Source organism: Pseudophryne corroboree, chromosome 7, assembly GCF_028390025.1.
Source record: "Pseudophryne corroboree isolate aPseCor3 chromosome 7, aPseCor3.hap2, whole genome shotgun sequence".
Classification (NCBI taxonomy): Eukaryota; Metazoa; Chordata; class Amphibia; order Anura; family Myobatrachidae; genus Pseudophryne; species Pseudophryne corroboree.
Genome location: NC_086450.1, coordinates 375401407 through 375424516, shown reverse-complemented (window position 1 = coordinate 375424516; position 23110 = coordinate 375401407). Strand labels below are relative to the sequence as shown.

The 23110-nt window shown below is 43.7% G+C and overlaps 1 protein-coding gene across 1 annotated transcript in view; it reads left to right on the top strand.

Annotated features, from left to right (window-relative positions):
• Positions 1–23110, top strand: part of ADAP1 (ArfGAP with dual PH domains 1) — a 316145-nt gene that overhangs the window by 258032 nt on the left and 35003 nt on the right. Inside the window, exons 5-8 of the mRNA XM_063934529.1 lie at positions 11279–11391; positions 18442–18588; positions 21405–21488; positions 22090–22152. Coding sequence (XP_063790599.1) covers positions 11279–11391; positions 18442–18588; positions 21405–21488; positions 22090–22152 — 407 coding nt within the window. The remainder of the gene's footprint in view (positions 1–11278; positions 11392–18441; positions 18589–21404; positions 21489–22089; positions 22153–23110) is intronic.

Below are 23110 nucleotides of genomic sequence, written 5' to 3'. Positions count from 1 at the left end.
GGCACAATAGGGGGAGTGCCTTTGGTATAGATGGTCGGTGCTGGGGCGTGGAGGTGCAATTGTGTCATTGCGGCCCCACCCCTCCCTATACAATACTCATATTACTGGCATTGTAAAGTGGAGGTGGGACTACGATGACGCTATTCAGCATAAATTGCGTTGCGTCATCACCCCGTCCACTTGTAGTGTATGAGCGTTTGCAAGGGGGTGTGAGTGGGTGGAAGTTCGGGAGCCTTCCAACCATTCCAGGAGAGTAGGCAAGTATGAACTGTTAACAAATAAAGAAATATTGGGGTCTATGTATCAACAATGCGATCATTTTCATATTTTTTTATCGTCAGTTATCGGGTATTTTTAGGGTTTTCTATCGTTTTTTCCCCCGACATGTATCTTTGTTTTTATCGAAAATGTGATTGCAATAAAAGCTCCAAAATGTGATCATTATCGCTCTACTTTTTGGTCGTTTAATCACATTTTTTATTGCATTTTGAAAAAATGAAATGAAGTGCGCATGCTCCATTTCAGAGCTCGACATGCACAGTGAGTTCCTTGGTGGCATTCAGCCCATACCTGACCTACAGCAGAAAAGAATAGCTACTTTACTATGGGGACACATCAGAAAACTGAAAGAGGAGGGAACTTTTACAAAGTCAATGTGATTGGTTATTCCAATGACTGTTATAAACATGTTACTAAGATACTAAGATGAAATTCCACTGGCCTTCAGTAGTGTGTGCTATTTACTTCTAACTAAACTATTAAGAGTGTCACAAACAAAACATCTCTCTCTCTGTCTCTCTCTCTCTCTCTATATATATATATATATATATATATATATATACACACACACACACACACACACACACACACACACACACACACACACACACACACACTCACACATTCACAGGTGTGTGTATATATATATATATATATATATAATATATATATATATAATATAAATGATGGGTGGAATATACATACACATATATAATATGTGTATATATATATGAGAGAATTTTTATATGTACTGTATATAATATAAATCTCAAGCAAACAACATATAGAAAATATTAGTACTTTTTTAGACTAGTTCAATATATATAAGTATAAGTTAGATAAAGGGAGATATTTTTAGCATTTTCTTTTTGTAAAAAAAAGTAAATTTAGAGGTGGAACTACAAGAACAATCATGGCCTATTGCTAAACTCGCAAGTAAAAGCTGGCGAAAAAAAGATATGAGAAGTTTCAGACAAACTTCACAATATTACAATGATACATAAGGTTCCCATTCATTTTCAATAGTGGTTGGAAAAGTAGAAAAAAAAAATGCGAAAAGTAGAATTTTGCAAAAACCCCCCACCCCCGATAAATAAAATCGAAAAACATACATACAGACGATACTTAAAAAATGCGAAAAGTATAAAAAAATCTAAATTTATCTCATTTTTTAAAACAAAAAAAACTGTTGATACATAGACCCCATTGTCTCCTTGTCTGTATAATTCTAACTCCAGCACTCCTTGGTAGAGCTAAATAAGGGAAGTGGGGGAGAAGTCGCATGTGTACACACAGCATAAAGGTCAAGACAGACCTAATAACATGTCAGACAAACACTGGACTTTACTCTCTGCATAATGGGAATAGTTCTGATTTTATCATTGCCTGCACACATTGAAGGCAGTCACCTGGTGATCTAAGGCAATTTCATGAGACTTAAGCCAGTAACATTCCCTTGGAACTATTGGCAGGAAGTATGTAGTGGGGGATGCAGTTACATTGCTGGTAGTCAGGATACAGACACCGGAATCCCGACCACCGCCACTGACAATGCCGCCAGCCGTAATCCCAGCTAACAGGGCTATTCCCACTCGTGGGTGTCCACAACACTCATAGAGTGGGAATAGAACCTGTGGCAAATGCAGCAAGCCACCGAGCCTGCAATGGTCTTCGTTGCGCTCGCCCATCCTGCCGCATACTGGCGTCGGTATGCTGACCGCCGGGATCCCGACAGCTGGCATACCATACCCAATGCTGTAGTAGGAGGTGCAAAGTTCCATCAGTGATATACCAATGTGAGCTCAGTGTACACGGCACTGGAATACTGCCTTTATTGCCTCTGACACACACATTCAGATACTTAGTCATTTTGATTCCAGAAAGTAATATTTAGGCTGTTACAGTGGTAAAAGGATGGTATCTATATATATGTGTTTCTCCTCTTATGTCAGAATATTCTTGTTATATTAGTTGTGGTGTTTGTATGTTCTCTCCTTTTTTGCATAGGGTTTCTCCCACACTCCAATAATGTACTGGTAGGTTATTTGGCTTCTGATGGAATTAACCCTAGTGCAGTGGTTCCCAAACGCTTTCCTCAAGGTGCCCCAACGGTCCAGGTTTTAAGGATATCCATGCTTAGGCACAGGTGACTTAAATAGTACCTCACTAAATTTGATTATACTATCTATATCCCTACAACCTGGACTGTTGGGGTGCCATGAGGACTGCATGGAGAGTGGGAAAGTATGATGTAGGCACTACGCAGATATGGCCTAATGCATGGGTCTTCAACCTGTGGCCCTTCAGCTGCTCTGAAACTACACATCCCAGCATGCCCTGCCACAATTTTGCTATTAAGGTATGCTAAGACTGAGGCAGGGCATGCTGGGATGTGTAGTTCCACAGCAGTTGGAGGGCCGCAGGTTGAAGACCCATGGCCTAATGGTACTTCATTTCCGATGGGTAGGACATCTGAAAATATGACAAAAGGAAAAGAAGCTGCCTAAGGCTGAGCACACACTTGCCAATGTACATCAGATGTGATATTGTGCATGATTTTCCCCGTAAACAATATTGGTCATACACAATGATATCGTTTACTACTGTCAGTGACGTCACCAGGCCACATCCAGGAGCATGCAGTCTTGTGCAATATCTTTAGATTTCAAGGCAAGAACTAAAGATATTGTACATTGTTAATGACCCGCAGGAGCACGCCTTGTTAACGATATAGTGCTTACACACTGGATGATGTGAACGATATATTGTCCGATCTGCTGCTATATTGGCTATGTATCATCAAATATGTACCCAGCCTAATACCCTAGCACTCTGTAGCAGTCACATTCCCTTCTGCATGGTGAGTGCAGTGAGCACCCAAGGGGCCTCATTGCGCTGGCGACCCCCTCCCCCGCCAGCCATATAAAAGCCGGGATCTCGCCGTCGGTATGGTGACACGAACCCAAACTGTGCTTACCACAGTGTCCCAATTGATTTAGGTGACCCACTTCATTTTTTAAAATGTTGTTTTTGTATGTCTGAGTGATTATATACATTTAGGACAATAGGGATCTAGTTAAGAACTTCTGTTTTCCCTGACGATAGCGGTTATTTGCAATTTATGAAAGGATACTGCTGGTGGTATAGTATCATTGGGGAAGCTATTTATCACCTAATAAATGAGACCTCCAGCAATAAAATTACTATTTTTTACAATTACTTTTATATTTTTAAACCTTTTAATTTTCCAAGAAAGTGGAACTATGAACTTGGCTTCCATTTCCATTCTGCCACGGCCGGCAACTCAAATCTTGGGGCCCTGTACAGTTATATCTCTGGGACCCCCTTAGATGAGATATATATATATATATATATATATATATATAATTTTTTTTTTTAATTAAAGCGCAACAGAATTTGCGCTATATAAGAAACTGTGTATATATATATATATATATATATATACAGACAAATATGATATAGCGCTGATTATTGCCTTACAGAGAAAATATAAGATATGTGTAAAGATACACTAGGCGTGTGTCCATATATTTGAATCACAGCAACTTCATGTGGATGTTGCCAGAAGCACTAGATCCTCGTTATAATAGTGGGACCGCAGCTCCCCTTCCAACAATCCGAACTCCTCCGGAGAAAAAGTATCTGTCAACAAAGCATATATAGGGGGCGCTCCATAGTGCATAAAAGTTTTATTTTAAAAATAATACACAGGGTATTTTAAAACCAATAGTAAATATTCGTACCAGAAGGCAACCAGTGTGGGCTGGTTACCACGTGATTCAAGTAAGGGTGATCAATTGGAAAAGCAGCAGCAAGTGTCAGGCGATCATACCGGATACCTCCACCCGACGACGGCTGGTCTCCCCAGGCTCTCGGGCAGGAATCACACACGTCCCCGACTCCTTGCTCAGCGATACCAACGATCATGTACGTCAAGCAGACTCCTGCTTTTCCAATTGATCACCCTTACTTGAATCACGTGGTAACCAGCCCACACTGGTTGCCTTCTGGTACGAATATTTACTATTGGTTTTAAAATACCCTGTGTATTATTTTTAAAATAAAACTTTTATGCACTATGGAGCGCCCCCTATATATGCTTTGTTGACATATATATATATATATCAATATCTATCTATCTATCTATCTATCTATCTATCTATCTATCTATCTATCTATCTATCTATCTATCTATCTATCTATCTATATATGCGTTACCTTGAACTTTGAGAGGATCACATAGACTCCATTGGAGATTAGCTGCGAGGCTATTAACATTTGAAGCCGATTGCGATTCATCAATAAATTCAGGGTCAAACATGGTTTGTGCCTATGACTGTTCATCTAATAGACCATAATCTGAGACATGACTGTATTCCTTTATAACACGGAATTGAGCCAGGTGGTCACCTGTCACAATGATTTTGGTGTTACACCTATTTTAATCGATATATACAGTGGTGTATATGTTCCTCCAGGATTCCCTTAATTTATTGGGCTTCCAATACTGTACCCCTGAGGAAGTTCCAGAAGGGACGAAACGTGTTGGGTTCTCCAGGCACTTATCGACATCTTATGCTGTATGATCTGTACATGCTGATAAATAATTACTTCAAAATAGAATATTAATCAGATAAGACTTGGAATTTCATCTTTGTGAAACTGTGCAGATGCCATTTGTATATTTTATGTGCAAAATAAAAACAACAGTGGAGTTTTACTAAAATTGTTTTTATGATCATATGAATTAACAGTATGAACAGTACTATTTTATAGCGCCCTCAGATCTTTGTGTTTGTGTGTGTGTGTGTGTGTGTGTGTATATATATATATATATATATATGTATATATGTATATATAGAGAGAGAGAGAGATATTTATTTATACAAATATATGAATATGTATATCCTTCCTCCCCCACACACACCACAGTCTGCGTCTCCCTCTCTCCTTCTCCCGCACACCCCATAGTCTGTCTCTCCCCAATGACTCCATGTTCCATTCCCAGCTCCTCCAGCCCATCCCAAAGCCCTGTAACCCCTCAACAATCTTACCCCGGGGAGAGGCTCACCTGTGCTGCACTCCCCAGACCGGAACACCGCACAGCAGACCCTACCAGATGAGGCCAGTGCAGGGCACAGGAATCCTATCCAGCGGAGCTGCTGCCATGTCCCGTAACTGCCTGCAACAGAGCAGAACCCGGAAGAGCAGACGCACAATCGCTCCGCACAGTCACTGTGTGTTAGAGGCTCCTGACACTCTGAAGCTGTGGCCACACCACCTAAGCTCGCTGCCCTATTTGGATAAGACGGCTCACATCCCTTCCGGGTACTTATCAGCATATACTTGGGCCCGGTAGAGTGGTCCCCCTTGTATCCCCCTGTCGCCAGCCCTGGCCACGGCAAAGTTTTAATAATAGTTTGCAGCCTTAGTGATAATGGGAAATGGATACTTTGCTGTTTGAAAACCAAATGATTCACACTGGAGACTTTTGATCCAGGACAGCAGTAGCTGAGCATCTGTTTTCACATTGCTCCCTCTGTACATCTGCCGAGAGCAGTACTATAATACCACAGTGCATTTCAGACTCCATATTTACATTGCAGTATCTCATCCTCAGCAGTTTTTCTGTAGCTGTCCTGGGCGTTAAAGCTTGTTTTGCAGTCAAACCTCAGGAAAAAATGCAGTTTTCAGAGGTTTGGTCGCTTTTTGCATATGCACTAAGTTCTGGAATGCGATTCATTCTGGAACTTGGAGCCAGTGAGAAAAGTCATCTTTCGATGTCATTACCCAATACAAGACTATGGGCACTGAGAGGGATCCAATCCGATCCATTCCAACGTCCCCTGTGGCACGTGCGTCAGCCTACGGATGCACAGATCTGATTTCCAGGTCACAAACCCGGAAGTCCTATCATTGCAAAGAACGGTTCTTACCGGGAGAGCTGTTCTTTGTGATTTTAGTCAAGCAGATGGCATTAGTAAATTCTCTTATGCTAGCAATTATTGGCGGGATGCTTGATGCATCTTTCCCCCTATATTGTATGGGGTCTCTCTTGTTTGGTGCCCACCTGTAATTCCCCTCTGACCACACAGTAAATAAGGTCCAGTTTGAAAACATTCAGAAAGTAAATATGATATCTACGCTGATTACTGTGGTTTGGCAGTACGGATGGTGTAATGGTTAGCATTACTGCCTCACAGCACTGAGGTCATGGGTCTGATTACCACCATGGCCCTGACAGTAGTGTCCATTATTCATATTACACCACAGTAGTGTCCGTTATTCACATTACACCACAGTAGTGTCCATTATTCACATTACACCACAGTAGTGTCCATTATTCACATTACACCACAGTAGTGTCCGTTATTCACATTGCACCACAGTAGTGTCCGTTATTCACATTACACCACAGTAGTGTCCATTATTCACATTACACCACAGTAGTGTCCGTTATTCACATTACACCACAGTAGTGTCCATTATTCACATTACACCACAGTAGTGTCCGTTATTCACATTACACCACAGTAGTGTCCATTATTCACATAACACAACACGGTAGTACCCCTTATACACTTTACACAACACAGTAGTACCCCTTATACCTGTTACACACAGTAGAGATGCTTATACATGTTACTCTGCAGCTTCTAATGCAGAGAGAGGTGCTGCAGCATCAATGTAGAGAGGTGCTGTAGCAGCCAGGTCAGAGAGGGGTGCTGCAGCAGCCCAGGCAGAAAGATGTGCTTCAGCAACTGGGGCAGAAAGAGGTGCTGCAGCAGCGGGGGCAGAGAGTGGTGTAGCAGGACAGATGTAACCCTGCTGCACAGCTACAAGCAGACAGTAAGACATATAAAGAGGGCGGCAGAGCTCCGGCACATGCCGGCTGTCAGTGTCTCCTGCTGTCGCCTCTTGCCTGCCCTGTTCCCTAGCTCCAAATCCGAGTCACTGTGCGCCCCCTCTGCTTCTCCTCCTCCTGCTCTGCGGCTGCCAGTACAGCAGCCTGCAGTATAGTGGGTGGAGGGAGCGGCGCGCCTTCTAACTTTCCGGCGCCCAGAGCCACCCTCGCTTCACCCCTGTGTTTATTTATTATGAGATCTGTAACTTAACTTTTTTCTGGCCATGTTATTTATAGGACTTATGTTTGATCAGTGGCGTAAGTTCATCCCAATTGCCCGGAGGCAAGATAAATATATATGTGTGTTTGTTTGTTTATGGAGTATTGTGGAAAAAAAAATTATATACTGCATATATACATTTCATTGTCTTTTATTTTAAATCACTTATTTCTTAGCAGTCATACCCAGGATTAGAACCCATGACCTGTTACCCTGCAGCAGACACTTTACTGATGGAGCTATTTGCTCCTGTACAAGAAGCATGAGAATTGTAACTTTATGAAGTTATGTGTAATTGTCAGAGAAGTAACTTCATATAGTTAGAATTCTCATATTTCCTATACAGGAGCAAATAGCTTCATCAGTAAGGTGTCTGCTTGCAGTGTAATAGGTCGTGGTTTCTAATCCTGGTTAAGACACTTGTAAAATGTGTATCTACGGTATAATAAAAAGGGTGTGATTTGTAAAGTGCAGGGACCCGTGAGGAAGTCAGCCACTGAAAAGCCAGCGGCAGCTATCAATTAACTTAATTCAATGGTGTCACAGAATGGGAGGAGAGGTGCCCCCCTTCAGAGCAGGAGCCCGGCGGCAGATTACTCTGTTGCCTCCCAGAGTTACGCCTCTGTGTTTGATATAGAAAGATCATTTTTTTAGACTCTCTCAAATAAATTCTTAATATTTTATTCTATACACTACAGAGTGTCAAAGGAAACCGATGTGTATATATGCCCAGAGCAAGTGCTAAATACTTCTGCTGCTCACCCACTGCTCCAATGCTCCGCAAAGCAGGAGACTTGGATTATAGAATGGTGCCCACATCTTAGATCTATATTTGTGCCCACAGCTTAGATCTATATTTTTTCTTCTTTCTTGATCTTGAAGCTTGGTTCAAACTACGTGGAGTCACAGAGCTTATAGATGCACATGAAAAAAGCACGCTAGGGTAAAGTGCACCAAACAGTACAAACAATAAACATAGACACTTATACAGCACAGTCAGTACAGCAGAGTATAGCGCAGCATACAGCAGCCAGTCCCTCTATTCAGTCACTTATATGAACAGCAGAGTACAGCGCAGCGTGCATCACAGTAAATTGGCTGTGCCTTATATAGAATCCAAGTCCCACGAGAATACGATGCCGGGAGGATGATGTTCAGCCTCGACATGGGATCTGACTCTGGCGGGAACACCCGAGCTAAGGCTTGGGCGGACTCAGATGCCTAATGTTCGGAGTGGAAATTCGGACCACTCATCTCTATTCAGAAGCCACACTCTCCATAATCTCATGGCCTCAGAGCCTCAGTGAATGGCTGCAGAGGGATGCTGAACAGGAAGACCAATTACAAGCCACACTCTCCAAAATCTCATGGTCTCAGTGATTAGCTCCCTGATTAATGCTTTATATATTTTAAAAGAACAAGATTCAAAGGCTGTTTTTCAGAAATGTTCCAAAAGAAACTGAGAGATGTATAAAAGTTTCTAAAGTTAGTTGAAGTTGACAAGTGGCGAAGTAGAATGTACTTTATGAATTCTAGTTAGAATCTTTTTGTTTGTTATGGACAACGTCCCCTCTTATCCACTTCTCTACTCTAGAAGCTTTGGTTCATCTACCCCACAGCAAATAAAACAATAGATAATTCCCAGTCGCAACCCAATGTATTGTCCATTCACTTTAACAGATCTGTAGGCCCTGGTTTCCATGCAACTCTTCTGCCTAATAGATTGCACAGTGCAATATATCACAGCAGGCTATAATGAATTCTTGTAGTTTCTGTGGATAATAGGACCTGCAAGATCAGCACTGGACAGTGGGCCTAATCCAGACTGGATCGCAGTCTGAAGCCCTTTGCGGTGTGCGCACACGCGTGCACACTAGAGCATATGTAAAATGTGGTTTCTGTGTGGCGTAAGGAGAACTGGAGCACTATATTTCCACATTGTACTTTGTAATAACATCACCAGCATTGCCAATTTTATTGGTAGTGACCCACGCAAACATCAATCTGGCCCCTGATTACCATTACATTTCTCCTCATTGTCTTTCTGCCCACCTCACTCTGCCAGCGACCACCTCCTCTTCTCCTCCCTCCACCTACTCTTTCCTTCTATTCTGTGCCTCTGATCATCTGGAATACCATCCCATGCGCAAACAGTCTTGCCTCCAGCCTTCCAGCTTTCAAACATGCCCCCAAAAGGGAGAAAAGGTGTCGGTATGCTGGGTGTCGGGATTCCGGCGCCGGTATACTGTGCGCCGGGATCCCGACAGCCAGCAATCTGAAGACCACCCTTTGCACTCCCCCTCTCCCTCTTTGTGTCTACTCATAGCCCATATTGATTGTAAGCTATCGTGAGCAGTGACCTCTCCTCTGTGTTCTCTGTGTGTGTAATCATGTAATTTGGCCTCTGCAATTATGTAACCGGGTATATATGTAGACGTAGTTATATTATTATCCGTATCATTTTGTGCCTTTGCTCTTTGCTGTATATTTGATAATGCAGAGGCTGTGTGGCACCATATAAATAAAAATACAGTAATAATTAAGGAGAAGAGTGTTCAGAAGCTGGCGGTCTCACTAATAAGGGGTTAAATTATATTGAGAATTTAGAAAAAGTAAATGTAATGTTTACTTGGGAAACCTCTTAATGTTGACCCCAACTAATGTGCGTAAATATTATTCATGGTCAGTACAAACATTTCATGGGTAATGAATTGCTAATGGATGGAAGTCAGTGTTGCCATGGGCATAAAAAGGGTTCTTTACTGTAACAGCGGTTACAGTGAAATCCTTTAACACAGGAAGTAGTGATGGTATATTCACTAACATCATTTATAGATATGTTTATTCCATAAATGTTTATCTGAAGCTATAATTAGGTAAGGACATTAAGGAGGTGAGTCATCCATGGAATGAATTCAATAGGTGAAATAACAATAGTAATAGCTTCCTGCCATGTTGTATTGTAGTGATTCGGGAAGGGGATATTAGAGCCAAGAATACTATTTGTCCAAATCCATTTAAACTGTGCTTCTTATATGTCAACTGAAATGTGTAACGCACAAGTACTTGGGTTAGGAACCACTTTACTATATGTTTAAGTATCCAGTAGAAGTCAGCAAAATAGTTGATACATTAATAAAAGTATGATACAAATTAGCTTATAAACTGGGATATATGGATTTAAAAAGTCACATTATTATGACCACCTCCTACATTTGACATCAGCAGCACATACAGTACCTCATGAAGTACGTCGCATGTCGTGCACTGGCTTGGTGGGAATATAAGGTGTGCGAGAGGCCACCTGCACACATATCACTCGTTGCTGTCATGGGTAAAAGTGGTGGTTTATCTGATTTTCAAAAAGTGATGATTATCGGCTTTCAGGCCAAGGGTGACAGTATTTCTGATAGAGCGCAGTTTGTTAATTGTTCGCGTGCTGCTGTGGTGAAGGTGTATTGTGACTGGACAAATAGCACCATTGCAAATAATCAACATGGAAACTGTGGAGCACCACGTGCCATTGATGTGAGAGGTGAATGTCGGCTATGTAGGTGCTTGAGGGCCGACCGACCGACACGCTACAGTGGAGCAGCTCACCGTCTAAATGAACCTGGGGGCTACCAGACGTATGACTGAAACGACAGTTCACCCCGTCTAGCTGGTGCCCGTGCTGCACACAGCGGTCACTATGGCTATTAGCGGGTGGTCATAATAATGTGACTTAACCGTGTAGAAATCACGTCATGACTATTTGCTTGGCCAGGACACCTGTATCTGTGTGATACCAAACGCTGCATTCCACTGTGCGAATGATAGATCACAATATGGATGGCTTTACCTTTCTCTTGCAGGGTACCGAGAAGGACTACTGTGGAAAAGGGGACGTGACAATGGGCAGTTTCTCAGCAGGAAATTTGTGCTTTCAGAAAGGGAAGGAGTCCTAAAATATTTTAATAAAAATGATGTAAGTAAACCTTTTATTTACTGTGGTGAAAACCCCTCAAATATCGGTAGTCTGAGTTTATATTGCTTTATTGTAATTCAAAGCGCATACATATTGTAATTACATTGTAGTACAATGCCAGTGCTCAAATATACTATAAGGGCCAGTTGCAATATTATTATCTGCATTTATTTCTAAGGCGCCACAAAGTTTGGCAGCTCCGCACTGAGGATTTATTCAAAACAGGGTAAGCAAAGCAACAGAAGAACACGGTGACCAACATATATACTGTAATTACACATTTAAGTATAATTACATATACCCATCAGCTTAGATATAACATAAAGTGAGGGGTTGACACAAGATGAGGGAGGGCTCTGATTGTTAGGGCCCACATTGTAAATGGAGAGGAAGGAAGAAAGATTTTGGTTAAATATAAATTGGTAGAATAACATACTTGCCTACTCCTCCGGAATGGGGCTCCTGAATCTTGGGTTCTGGTCCTGGCCACCTGGTAGAGCATTCAAGTCTTCCAATCCAGCATCCTGTCCACTCCGTGCAGGCCACTTCCTGTGTAAAATGGACGGTTCTGACAGCCACTCACGCGATTCACGCTGAATTGTGTCATCGTAGCCACGCCCCCGCTTTACAGTGCTGGTAATCTCGGCATTGTAAAGCAGGAGCAAGGCCACGATCATGCAATTGTGCTGTCATGCCCCCTGCACCGCCCACCTATGCCACACTACTCCATCGGCACACCCCCTGGTGTACCAACATGGCTGCCCCCTTCCTCAGGGGGCAGCCAGAATGTTGTCAAGTATGGAATAGATTATGTGAGGCCTTAGGTAATGTTTGAATCAACGGACATTGGGGGAGGGTTTGATAGAGTGAGAGACTGTTTTATAGGTTTGGGACAGCGCGGGAGACGTCCTGAAGGCAGGAGTAAGTGGTGGCAATCAGTGGGCAGCAGAGGAGGGTGGTCAGTAGGTGACCAGAGAGGGCAGGAAGGGGTAACGAGGGAGAGGAGGTTGGAGATGTAGGAGGGACAGGAGAGGGTAAGACAATAGGCTGGCTCAATGTAAAAGTTTGCATCCAAATTTATAAGCTATAAGGCCCGATTCTGAGCTGATCGCTGCTGTGCGTTTTCGCAGACTGCAGGCGATCAGCAATAGACTGCGCATGCGTATATGCACCGCAATACGTACACGTGTCGGCAAACAACAACAGGCATCGCCGGTCAGTGACAGGCTGGTGTGAAAATTCCAATCGCACAGCCATTCGCATGCTGATTAACAGGAAGAGGCCGTTTTCTGGGAGTGTCAGGGAAAACGCAGGCGTTCCCAAGGTTTCTCAGGGAGAGTGTGTGACGTCAGCTCCGGACCTGATCAGCCTGATGTCATCGCACTGTAGGAGTAAGTCTTGGCCTGCGCAGAGACTGCACACAGTAGAAAAAGCATTCATGGTGAGTGAGGTGAGAATGGTTTTGCAGCTGTCCGCTGACTGAGGAATTTTTAGCAGCTCAGCGTACACATGCAATCGCACACTTGCACGGCGAAAATACACTTTCCCTGGGCGGCGACTGTCTGATCGCAGGACAACAATTTTAGCAGCCTAGCGATCAGCTCTGAATTACCCCCATAGGTGTATGACTATAATACATTTGTAGATATTGGGTCCATAATAAATATCAACAAACTATGTACAGAAAGCTTTCCAGAAGTAATTCTTCTCCCTTAGTCATTCTGATACTATTACAAAGATTATTGCTGACCATAATTCACAGGAACATTGAAATGTCTTTGTGTCCTCTATTGCATTACACAGTGTTACGCAGGAGAAGAATGGATTTCCATAATTGCCAATTGTCTAAGAAAACACTGGACAGCATATAGCCCTTGACTTGTATGACAAATACAGTATAAATGAACTGATTGTGTTACTCTGTACCAAATAATACTATTCTGTTTTAAAGGAGAACTGTTATAAATCAGTTTCTTAATATGTACCCTTTACTTCTGTGCTATGGGGAAAGGAAGTGTTACCTGTCAGAATGCAGCAGTATATTTACTAAAGTGCTGGTCCTAAGAAGTTGAGATGTTGCCCATAGCAACCAATCAGATTTTAGCTATTATCTTCTAGAAGGTGCTAGATAACTGATAAATAGAATCTGATTGGCTGCTATGGGCAAAGTCTCCACTTCTAAAAACCCACACTTTAGTAAATATACCTCTTAGTTCTTAGTGAATCGATAGGCTGCATTCTACAAAAATGTTGGTTTAACTGATCTACCAACTGTCCGGATTTCGGCAGACCAATCCTGGTTTCAGAAACTGTACCACAAATCAGGCATTTCCAATTTGCGGTATGTTGGGAAGTATTTCCATAAAGACAGCATAAAAATGAATGTTATTTTTTCTGTAAAGTTCCTTCTTGTCTTTGCATCCCTGATGGGTACACAGTACACTGGTATGGACACCAGCAGTCAGCACGTCTTCAGAGACTTAGCAGAGGCTGTGACCCCATGCACTTCCTCTGAGCAGTCTGACAAGTGAATGGTATCTGTAAATCTCTAGGCCCTCAGTATAAGCCTAGCACTGCCAACACTGAGCAATGCACAGGGGCAAACGCAGGATTTTAAAGAGGGGGTTTCCAGACATGTGCTACACATATATATATATATATATATATATATATATGTATATATATATATATATATATATATTCACACACATAATCTCTCCAATGTAGCAAGCACCCCTGGCACTCCTACCACTACCCACTGACATGTATTGCTATATATATATATCACCAATAGTCCCGGCACTCCAGCAGTCTCCTGATTACTTGCCAGGTGCCCTCCACCAACGCCAGAGTTTCTTCTGGAATATACAATAGCAGTAGGAATGGCGGCACCTCGTGTGAGCAGTCAACATTTCAGTTCTTCATTCAAGCTTTTTTCAAGAAAGCTGTATATTTCTTGAAAAAAACTTGAATAAAGAACTGAAACATTGACTGCACACATGAGGTGTGTGAGTATTATTTTACGAGGACCAGAGTGCCACCATTACTACTTATATTGTGTGTGTGTGTGTATATATATCTATATATATCTATATATATATATATATATATATATATATCTATATATATATATTGAGAGTGCCGCTGTTTGCTGTTTCTATTTATTTTGTGAGTTGTGCACCACAGCTTATTCATTACCCAAAGGATTGTTGGAGTGCCTGCTAATTGGGACATATATATATATATATATATATATATATATATATATATATACACACACACACACACACACACACACATACACACACACACACACACACACACACACACACACACACATATGAGATATACTGTAATATATATATACTCTCACACACATTTATGCATGTATACAAACTGTGCAGTGTGCATATAGCCTGTGCATATCCCCTAAAGCACCTAGAGATGAAAGACCAAGTTCTGACTGCATATTAGTGCAGCCTCGTGTTTCGCTTGTGGCTCTGAATGTCAGCGCCGCCAAGTGTGCCTACCGCTGCCGCCTCTCCCGTCCTGAGTGTCTGCAGCGGCCGCGGAGTATCAGATGATCCCTGCCGCCTTCCGCCACCGCCAAGTGCCCGAGACGGCCGCGGAGTATCAGCTGATCCCTGCCGCCTTCCGCCACTGAGCTCTCTGAGGCACAGGACGCGGTGGCTCTGATCCTCCCGCAATCACTGTGAAGAGCTGCTCAGCTATCACAGTCCACAAACATAAAGACCTCAGCTTCAGCTCGTCAAGGGGGGTTTCTGGGTACTCAGAAACCCCCACCTGCGTGCGCCACTGATGCGGCATGATAAAGGGGAACATGTTCTAGATTAAGAGCTAGGCATTCAGAGTTCCCATGGGGGAGATGTATCAAGCCTTCTAAAGTTAGAGAAGTTGATCATATGAACAAATCTCTTTCTACCTATCATGTTGTAGAGGGTACTTTATAAATGCTAGATATAAGCTGATTGGTTGCTATTGACACCTTCCCCACTTGTACACTCCTTCACTCTTTAGGGGCTTGATACATCACCCCCATGGTCCTAGATCTTACCATGCACTTTGCTGTTTTTAAAAATGTAAAGGAAACTTTCCACCTACACACAGTGAGAGCTGCCCTTCTGTGAGCCAATAGCCAGCCTGTTCATTACCTAGGAACTAGTGACCTCATTGAGGCACGAGGCATGCCACAGAATGGCAATATAAGGGACAAGTCTGCTTTAAGACTACGTTATTACCAATTTGGCATAAAAAACATAATGTAGACCATACCTGGTACAATCAGATGCGAGCTGGGGACATAGCTGTGCTATATATGGGACACAGGAAGTGTGATAAACCCCTGCAGACTGTGAAAGAGATTTGGAGAGTATAGCAGCTTTATGTAGTAAATATCGTCCATTTGGATTACTTTTTTTTTTTTTTTTGTTCTCAAGAGAAAACCGTCAACCCTTATATGAGCTTATTACCTTCCCATGTATGGCATGTGGCTGCCAGCTCATCATGAATTATGATCACTGTGTTCCATTTCATGCCCACACGGGTCCTGTGACACAGGAACGGCATCAGACTGTCAGTGATTGACAGTCTGATGCCGTTTAGGGGCGGGGAGGGGACATTAGCAACATCCGTTTTGCCAAACCGTTCCGGCAGAATGAAGAGGCTAGGATCTTGGTCAGAAGACGGAGATTCCTGGCCTCTGTGTAGGACTTTTTGTTGGCTGGCTTGTGCAACCCCCTCTATAGGTCACGCAGTCGGCCGATGGTGGTGTGGAAGATCTGATACAGTTCGGATCAGCAGTTCGGATCAGTAATGCAGCCGGAGGCATGTTGTATAGTGTAAGCAGCAGCAATAGCAACTCCAACCACATCTGAATCAGGCCCCATTGGTTTGGCCACACTGTGCTCACTTTGGAACATCTGCGGCAGCTCACTTCCAACTGGGGCCACTGGGCCAACTGTTGTTTGTTCTCTGATCACATGGCCAGCACCAAGACACCTTCTGCTCTTGAGCCAGCGTGCAGAAACCTTGCTCAGGCCAGGCTTTTTGTGGAGTATCATGGATCCTAATGAGATGCCTATCTACTTCTTTATCTGGGCCACGGTTGTTCTAGCGTCCACCTCAACTATGGCCCACACAGCAGCAACGTTGTATTTGGTGATGGGAGCCGCGAGTCGGGCACAATGCTCTTCATCTTCCAGGGACCACATCCCGTGCCTAAATTCTGCAAACCATTCAAGCACAGTGGTTCGGGATGGTGCTTTCTTCCCAAAAGCAGCTCGCAGTCGGTCAAAATCCTCCTTTGGTCGCAGACCACTCTTGTAGTCGTAGGAGATCATGGCTTCTGTTTGTGAAGGTACTGAACATGCTGACTTGTGTGCAATGCTGCTTATATGTGGTTCTGTGCCTCGTGACAGGAATCACATGGAGTACAGTTCGACTCACTTTATTTCTACCTCAGGGTTATACAATTCATGCAGGCTTTGCAGGTCAGGTATTAAAGGTAGTCTTTAAAACAGCAGCATCACATTCCAAGTTCTGGTAATCACAAACAGTACAGGTTCCAAATGGTTCCTATCATAACCCCAGACTCCCATCTATCGCCTGGCCACTTGCTGGCATCAGGAGCAATGACCTACTGACCAAACACATTTTTAAAGGTAGCAGAGAAGTTGTAGTGATTACCAGCTGTGGCTTACAGCAGACCAGTGACGTCACATGCCGGATACTGGGGGGTGCCTCGGAAGTGGTGACACCAAAGTGCCCGCCTATTCTGCAGTGACAGGAGCCGAGTACTGCGTGATATTCACCTGCAGCACTTGGCTCCTGTCACAGATGAAGAGCTGGCACTGTACTTATCTCCAGGGGATGCTGGACATGCCCCCAGAGTGAAGACATGGAGACCCGGCCAAGGCCACGCTCCTTATGTTAGACCACGCTCCCTTTTCGGGCGGTCGCGCTGGAGGTGCTGGAGGAGAAGTACAGAGTGCACACTGGGTGTCACTACACCTGGTGACGCCTTTGCAGCAGACTCAGCTAAAACCCGGTCTGGATTTCATCAGACGTATTGCTACTGCTCCAATCCTGCTGTTCCACTTTAACCTCATGTAGAATCATGCTGTCCCTGCCACACATTTCACAAGAGACAGTCCGATCGTGTCTACTCATTACTTTCATTAAAACTGATTGCACACCCCTTGTAATAAATTATCATAAACATGTGTTATGATGGGGGCTGAATGACCCACACCTCCAAATAATCCCATTTTATGTATTTTAGTACCAGTCTTTGGATCCCCTAATGGGTGTGGCTTGTCTGCAGAGTGCATTATGCAAAGCACGGTTTGCTTGGATTCAGTTAGGGCAGATCAGGGACAAAACATAATTGTCTTATTAGCCCTCGTAGTTGTTATTCTGACATTTATAGGTATGCTTAGGAAACAGCCCAATGCTAAATAGTCCAATAGTTAAATAACTAAATAGTCAACTTGCCCCTACATCTAGTCTTCTCAAATAATTCCCTCATCCCCCCCACACACAGGCTTACACAGTCTCACACACACACACACACACACACACACACACACACACACACACACACACACACACACACACACACACACACACACACACACACACACACACACACACACACACGTACTCACAAACACATATCTTTAATAATAAAATACCCCAGTTTTTTTGCACCTGTTCAGTCACCATGTGTTTTCTCAGATCTATTTAATATCGCTTTTCTATACTTTCGTTTACCCATCCTCCGACAAGTTGAGGTTTACATTTCTTGAATGTATAGAGAACATTTGGTAGTTTCCTTTACAGAATGTGTGATAGACATAAATTAAATCACATTCTGTTAATGCATTAGACGTAATCCCAGCATATTATTTGCCTCATTAGTCTGTTATTATAAGAACATATCACATTACACCTTCCCATCTTTTAAGTGAGAGTATGATTAGTATATGACAGCTTCAAACTGATTTTCCTTATTTTACATGTGTTTACCAGGCAAGAGAGCCCAAAGCAATTATAAAGATTGAGCATTTAAATGCTGCTTTCCAACCAGCTAAAATAGGGAACCCAAATGGCCTGCAGATCACTTACCTGAGGGACAACAGCACTAGGAATATCTTTGTATATCATGACGATGGCAAGGTAAGTGCCCACAGGTGAGATACTATCAGTTACATTATAGTTGTATATCCAGAATGCTAGACAAGAAGATGTATGATAGAAAGAAATAAGGTCACCTTTACGTATTGTATCCCATTTTTGCTGATTACAGAAGACTAATACCACTTTCAGACAGAAAACCCGGCAGTTACCCAGCATTTCAGTGCCGGATCGTGTTGCCATGCTCTGTCTGATGCCCCCTTTCACACAGAGAAGCAAATTACCAGGTCAAGAATTTCGACCCGGTAATTTGCAGATCAACACAGGTATTTTGACTGTGTGTAAGGGTCAGCCAGGGTCGAAATAACAGTGTCTCCAACCCTGGTAAATTCTTCGGTAGAAGTCCCAGGATTTTCAACCTGGGTTGACCCTTTCACACAGAAAAAGGACCTGTGTGTTTCATGAAATTACCGGGTAGAACTGCTTCACCCGGTAATTTCAGTTTCTGTCTGAAAGGGGAGTTAGGGGGTTATTCAGAGATGGATGCAGATCTTTCTTCCCGCAGTAAGATCTGCATCTATCTCCTCACATGCCAGGGGCCGCCCAGCATGTGTAGCGTCGCCTCACGGTGCGTCAGCAATTTAATTGTGGACGTCAGGCAGCCTGTCGTCATTTCTTTTTATCAGAGCGGCTGCGTATGATGTCACACAGCCACCCCTGAAAAACGCTTGCGACGCGCCCCCATTTTGGCTGCCATGCCTTCACAACGCCGAAAAGCCACCCCAACCCCCCCAGACGCCCGTTGCGGTCATATTCAATTGTCAATTTGTTTCTATTTAACCACTTGTACTAAATAACTGAGATCCCTGAAATGTGGCACATTTGTACTTGTAACTAGGGAGGCCAATCCCGGGATTGGGATCGGCGGGATCCCGGGATTCTGGCCCAAAAACGCCGGGATTTGAATCCACGGGATTAGGTGGTGCATGCGCCGTTTTGCCGGGCAGCGCTGAGCACTATAGCACTGCGCTACCCGGCTGGCAGCGAGGTATTTACAGCAGCTATGGACACACACAGTGACCGTACTGGCGGCATTTCAAATGTACCGCCGGCCGCCAGCCAATAAGCACTGGCAGACCGGCAGCCAATCAGAGAAGTGGCATTAGCCGCGGCTCCTGATTGGCTGACGGACTGCCAGTACTGACTGGCTGGCGGCCAGCGCTACATTTGAAATTTTGCCGACGCGGCCACTGTGTGTGTCCACGGTTGCTGCCCGCCTAATAGTAAGAGTATTAAGTAATATTTAAGTATCGCTGACACTACCTACTGTACACCCACCCTCCCTCACTGCTGCCGACATCCTCCCTCCCTCCCTGCTCTTTACACTCACCCTCCCTTCCTGCTCCTTACATCCATTCTTCTGTGTTGCTCCCTACATCCTCCCTGCTCCCTACACCCACCCTCCCGCTGCTCCCTACATGCTCCCTACATGCTCCGTACACCCACACTCCCTTGCTGCCCTCCACATCCACTCTCCCTGCTCCCTACACTGCTCCCTACTGCATCCTGGGATTGAGCATTTTTTAATCCCGAATCCCGGGATTGGCCTCCCTACTTGTAACTTTTATTAGTTACAAATAAGCAAGCAGCGCTACCGCTACAGACACAAAAAGTGGGGTGGTACTGTATGTGTCCATGCTATTGAGACTGTACATTGTGATTTACTGAGGCCAAATCTCCAAACCTGAGGCGGGATGTAATGAAGTCCAAGTTCTGTGGCCCTGTGGGATGCCGGCTGAACTTGGACATTTTTTAAAGGGGCAATCATGTACAAGGCTAAACCATGCCTTGTACATGATTGCTCCTTTAAAACAACGTCCAAGTTCAGCCAGCATCCCGCACCGCCGCCGAACGCGGACTTCATTACATCCTGCCCCAGAGCTGAGAACTAAGGGAGTTTGATAAATTTGATGTGATATCCTCATACGCCTGTAGTTGTATACACTCAGATCCATTTGATAAACTGGCTTGCATTGAACTCTACATCAGCCCATTTGTGCGTCAATGAATATCCATTATATTTTAAAATGAAGAAATTCCATTTAGCTAATATTTAAAAATACATTTCATATATAAAATAGTGCACAAATAACTATTTAGTAGAACAAACAATGTAATAAAAATGTGACATTACTTAAACCAGTTAAGTTTAATAAAAAGGTCTATTGTAATAAATGGATTAATAAATGTAATAAATGGATAAATGGTCTATTGTAATAAATGTCTATTGTTTGCAGGCCAGGCCCCCAATGTAGAACGTCTTCTATTTATAACGCTGCTAGAAGTATGCCGAGATTCATTATTCTACAACAATCTGGCTTCCAGTTTCCTGCTGTCATGTTAGGCATGTTTGTGCTGCTGTCAGAGAAAGCAGAAGTCAGAAGAAATTTTTAATGAATCTTGATGTATTTTGCCCTTTCATATCACTTCTAATTGGCATTACAAATCAAAGATGGCATACGCTAGGCACCTGTCTAGGGTGTAGCCATGGGAGTTGGCTTGTTGCTGTAATAGTTCCGTATAATAACAAGGTCATATATCGGATGTTGGCAGACTACTGCCATCTTGTGGCGTACTGAAATATTACATACAAAATCATACATTTTAAAACTGGGGGTATTTATGTGTAGTATCTAGAGCTTTTAATGGCACTGCACTAGTTTCTTTAAACTCAACTTGGATATCTAAACTGTCTTTATGGTACAGTATCTTCATTTTGTTACAATGTAGGTTGTCCAGGAATAATACTCATACAGTATTACAGGGTAACTGTTACGCATTCATTCTTATTATTACAGGAGATCGTTGATTGGTACAATGCTATCCGAGCATCGCGGTTTCACTACTTACAGGTTGCCTATCCCGGTGCAGGAGATGTTGCAGTAAGTTATCCTTTGTATTTGTATGTGTTTTATAGATGGGTGGCAGGGAATCAGTTACTTCTCATAGCAAAGAGCACAGTGTCCATAGTTGCAGTTGCAATTCAGCCACATGGAAGACGCGTGATCACAGATGTGAATGTATTGGGTGCTCCTGGACGTTGACTAGGAGGTGGCTAAACGGACGCACAGAGATTGTTCATTGTGTTATGTCGCAGGCGTGTCCCTGATGGTGCTTGCGTACAGAGATGCAGAACCATTCACACAGGAGGCCATATTCACATGGAGAATCTGCACCTGACAAAGGGCTGCTGAAGTTTCAATGGTGCATGTGATGGTGATGTCTAAAGGCGCACCAAGCGGTGGTGTCTAAGGATGCGTGGGTGTCTCAGTACTTGCACATTGGGACGCGCAGATGTACACCAGGGAGGACGTGGGTAGCAGCATTAGCATAAAGTCACATCTGCAGTAATAGACAGCGGGGCCTGATGTTGAATCAGATAACAGAACAGATAATACTGTGGAGACACACAGGATGTTTTATTCAGGGAGGATATGTGTAGCTGGCATGACTATGACTGATGGTCACTGTTCGTTCTTCCAGTTGGTGCCAAAGCTGACAAGGAACTTTCTCAAAGAGGGGTATATGGAGAAAACGGGTCCAAAGGTAAGGAGTTTGGAATACCCCAGCGGATCGTGCAGCTATAAGTACAGATTGCAGTGGGAATGGCCGTTATCTCTAACATAAGACAAGTGTGAGGGAATCCAGTTGACCTTTGTCAGGTTATTGACCAATGAATATCTATGATTTGTCTTCTTACCAGTCTGAGTATATGGAAGGATAAGTGCACTTTGCAGCACAGCCGTGTATTGTATAGCATAAAGAGAATGTCCACATATATTTCTCTGACGTCCTAAGTGGATGCTGGGGACTCCGTCAGGACCATGGGGATTAGCGGCTCCGCAGGAGACAGGGCACAAAACTAAAGCTTTAGGATCAGGTGGTGTGTACTGGCTCCTCCCCCTATGACCCTCCTCCAAGCCTCAGTTAGGTTTTTGTGCCCGTCCGAGCAGGGTGCAATCTAGGTGGCTCTCTTAAGGAGCTGCTTAGAAAAAGTTTTTAGGTTTCTTATTTTCAGTGAGTCCTGCTGGCAACAGGCTCACTGCATCGAGGGACTTAGGGGAGAGAAGTTCAACTCACCTGCGTGCAGGATGGATTGACTTCTTAGGCTACTGGACACCATTAGCTCCAGAGGGAGTCAGAACACAGGTCTCACCCTGGGGTTCGTCCCGGAGCCGCGCCGCCGACCCCCCTTGCAGATGCTGAAGATTGAAGGTCCAGAAACCGGCGGCAGAAGGCTTTTCAGTCTTCATGAAGGTAGCGCACAGCACTGCAGCTGTGTGCCATTGTTGTCACACACTTCACACCAACGGTCACGGAGGGTGCAGGGCGTTGCTGGGGGCGCCCTGGGCAGCAATGTATAATACCTTATTCTGGCTAAAAATACATCACATATAGCCCCTGGAGGCTTTATGGATGTATTTAACCCCTGCCAGGTCTCAGAAAAACGGGAGAAGAAGCCCACCGAAAAGGGGGCGGGGCCTATTCTCCTCAGCACACAGCG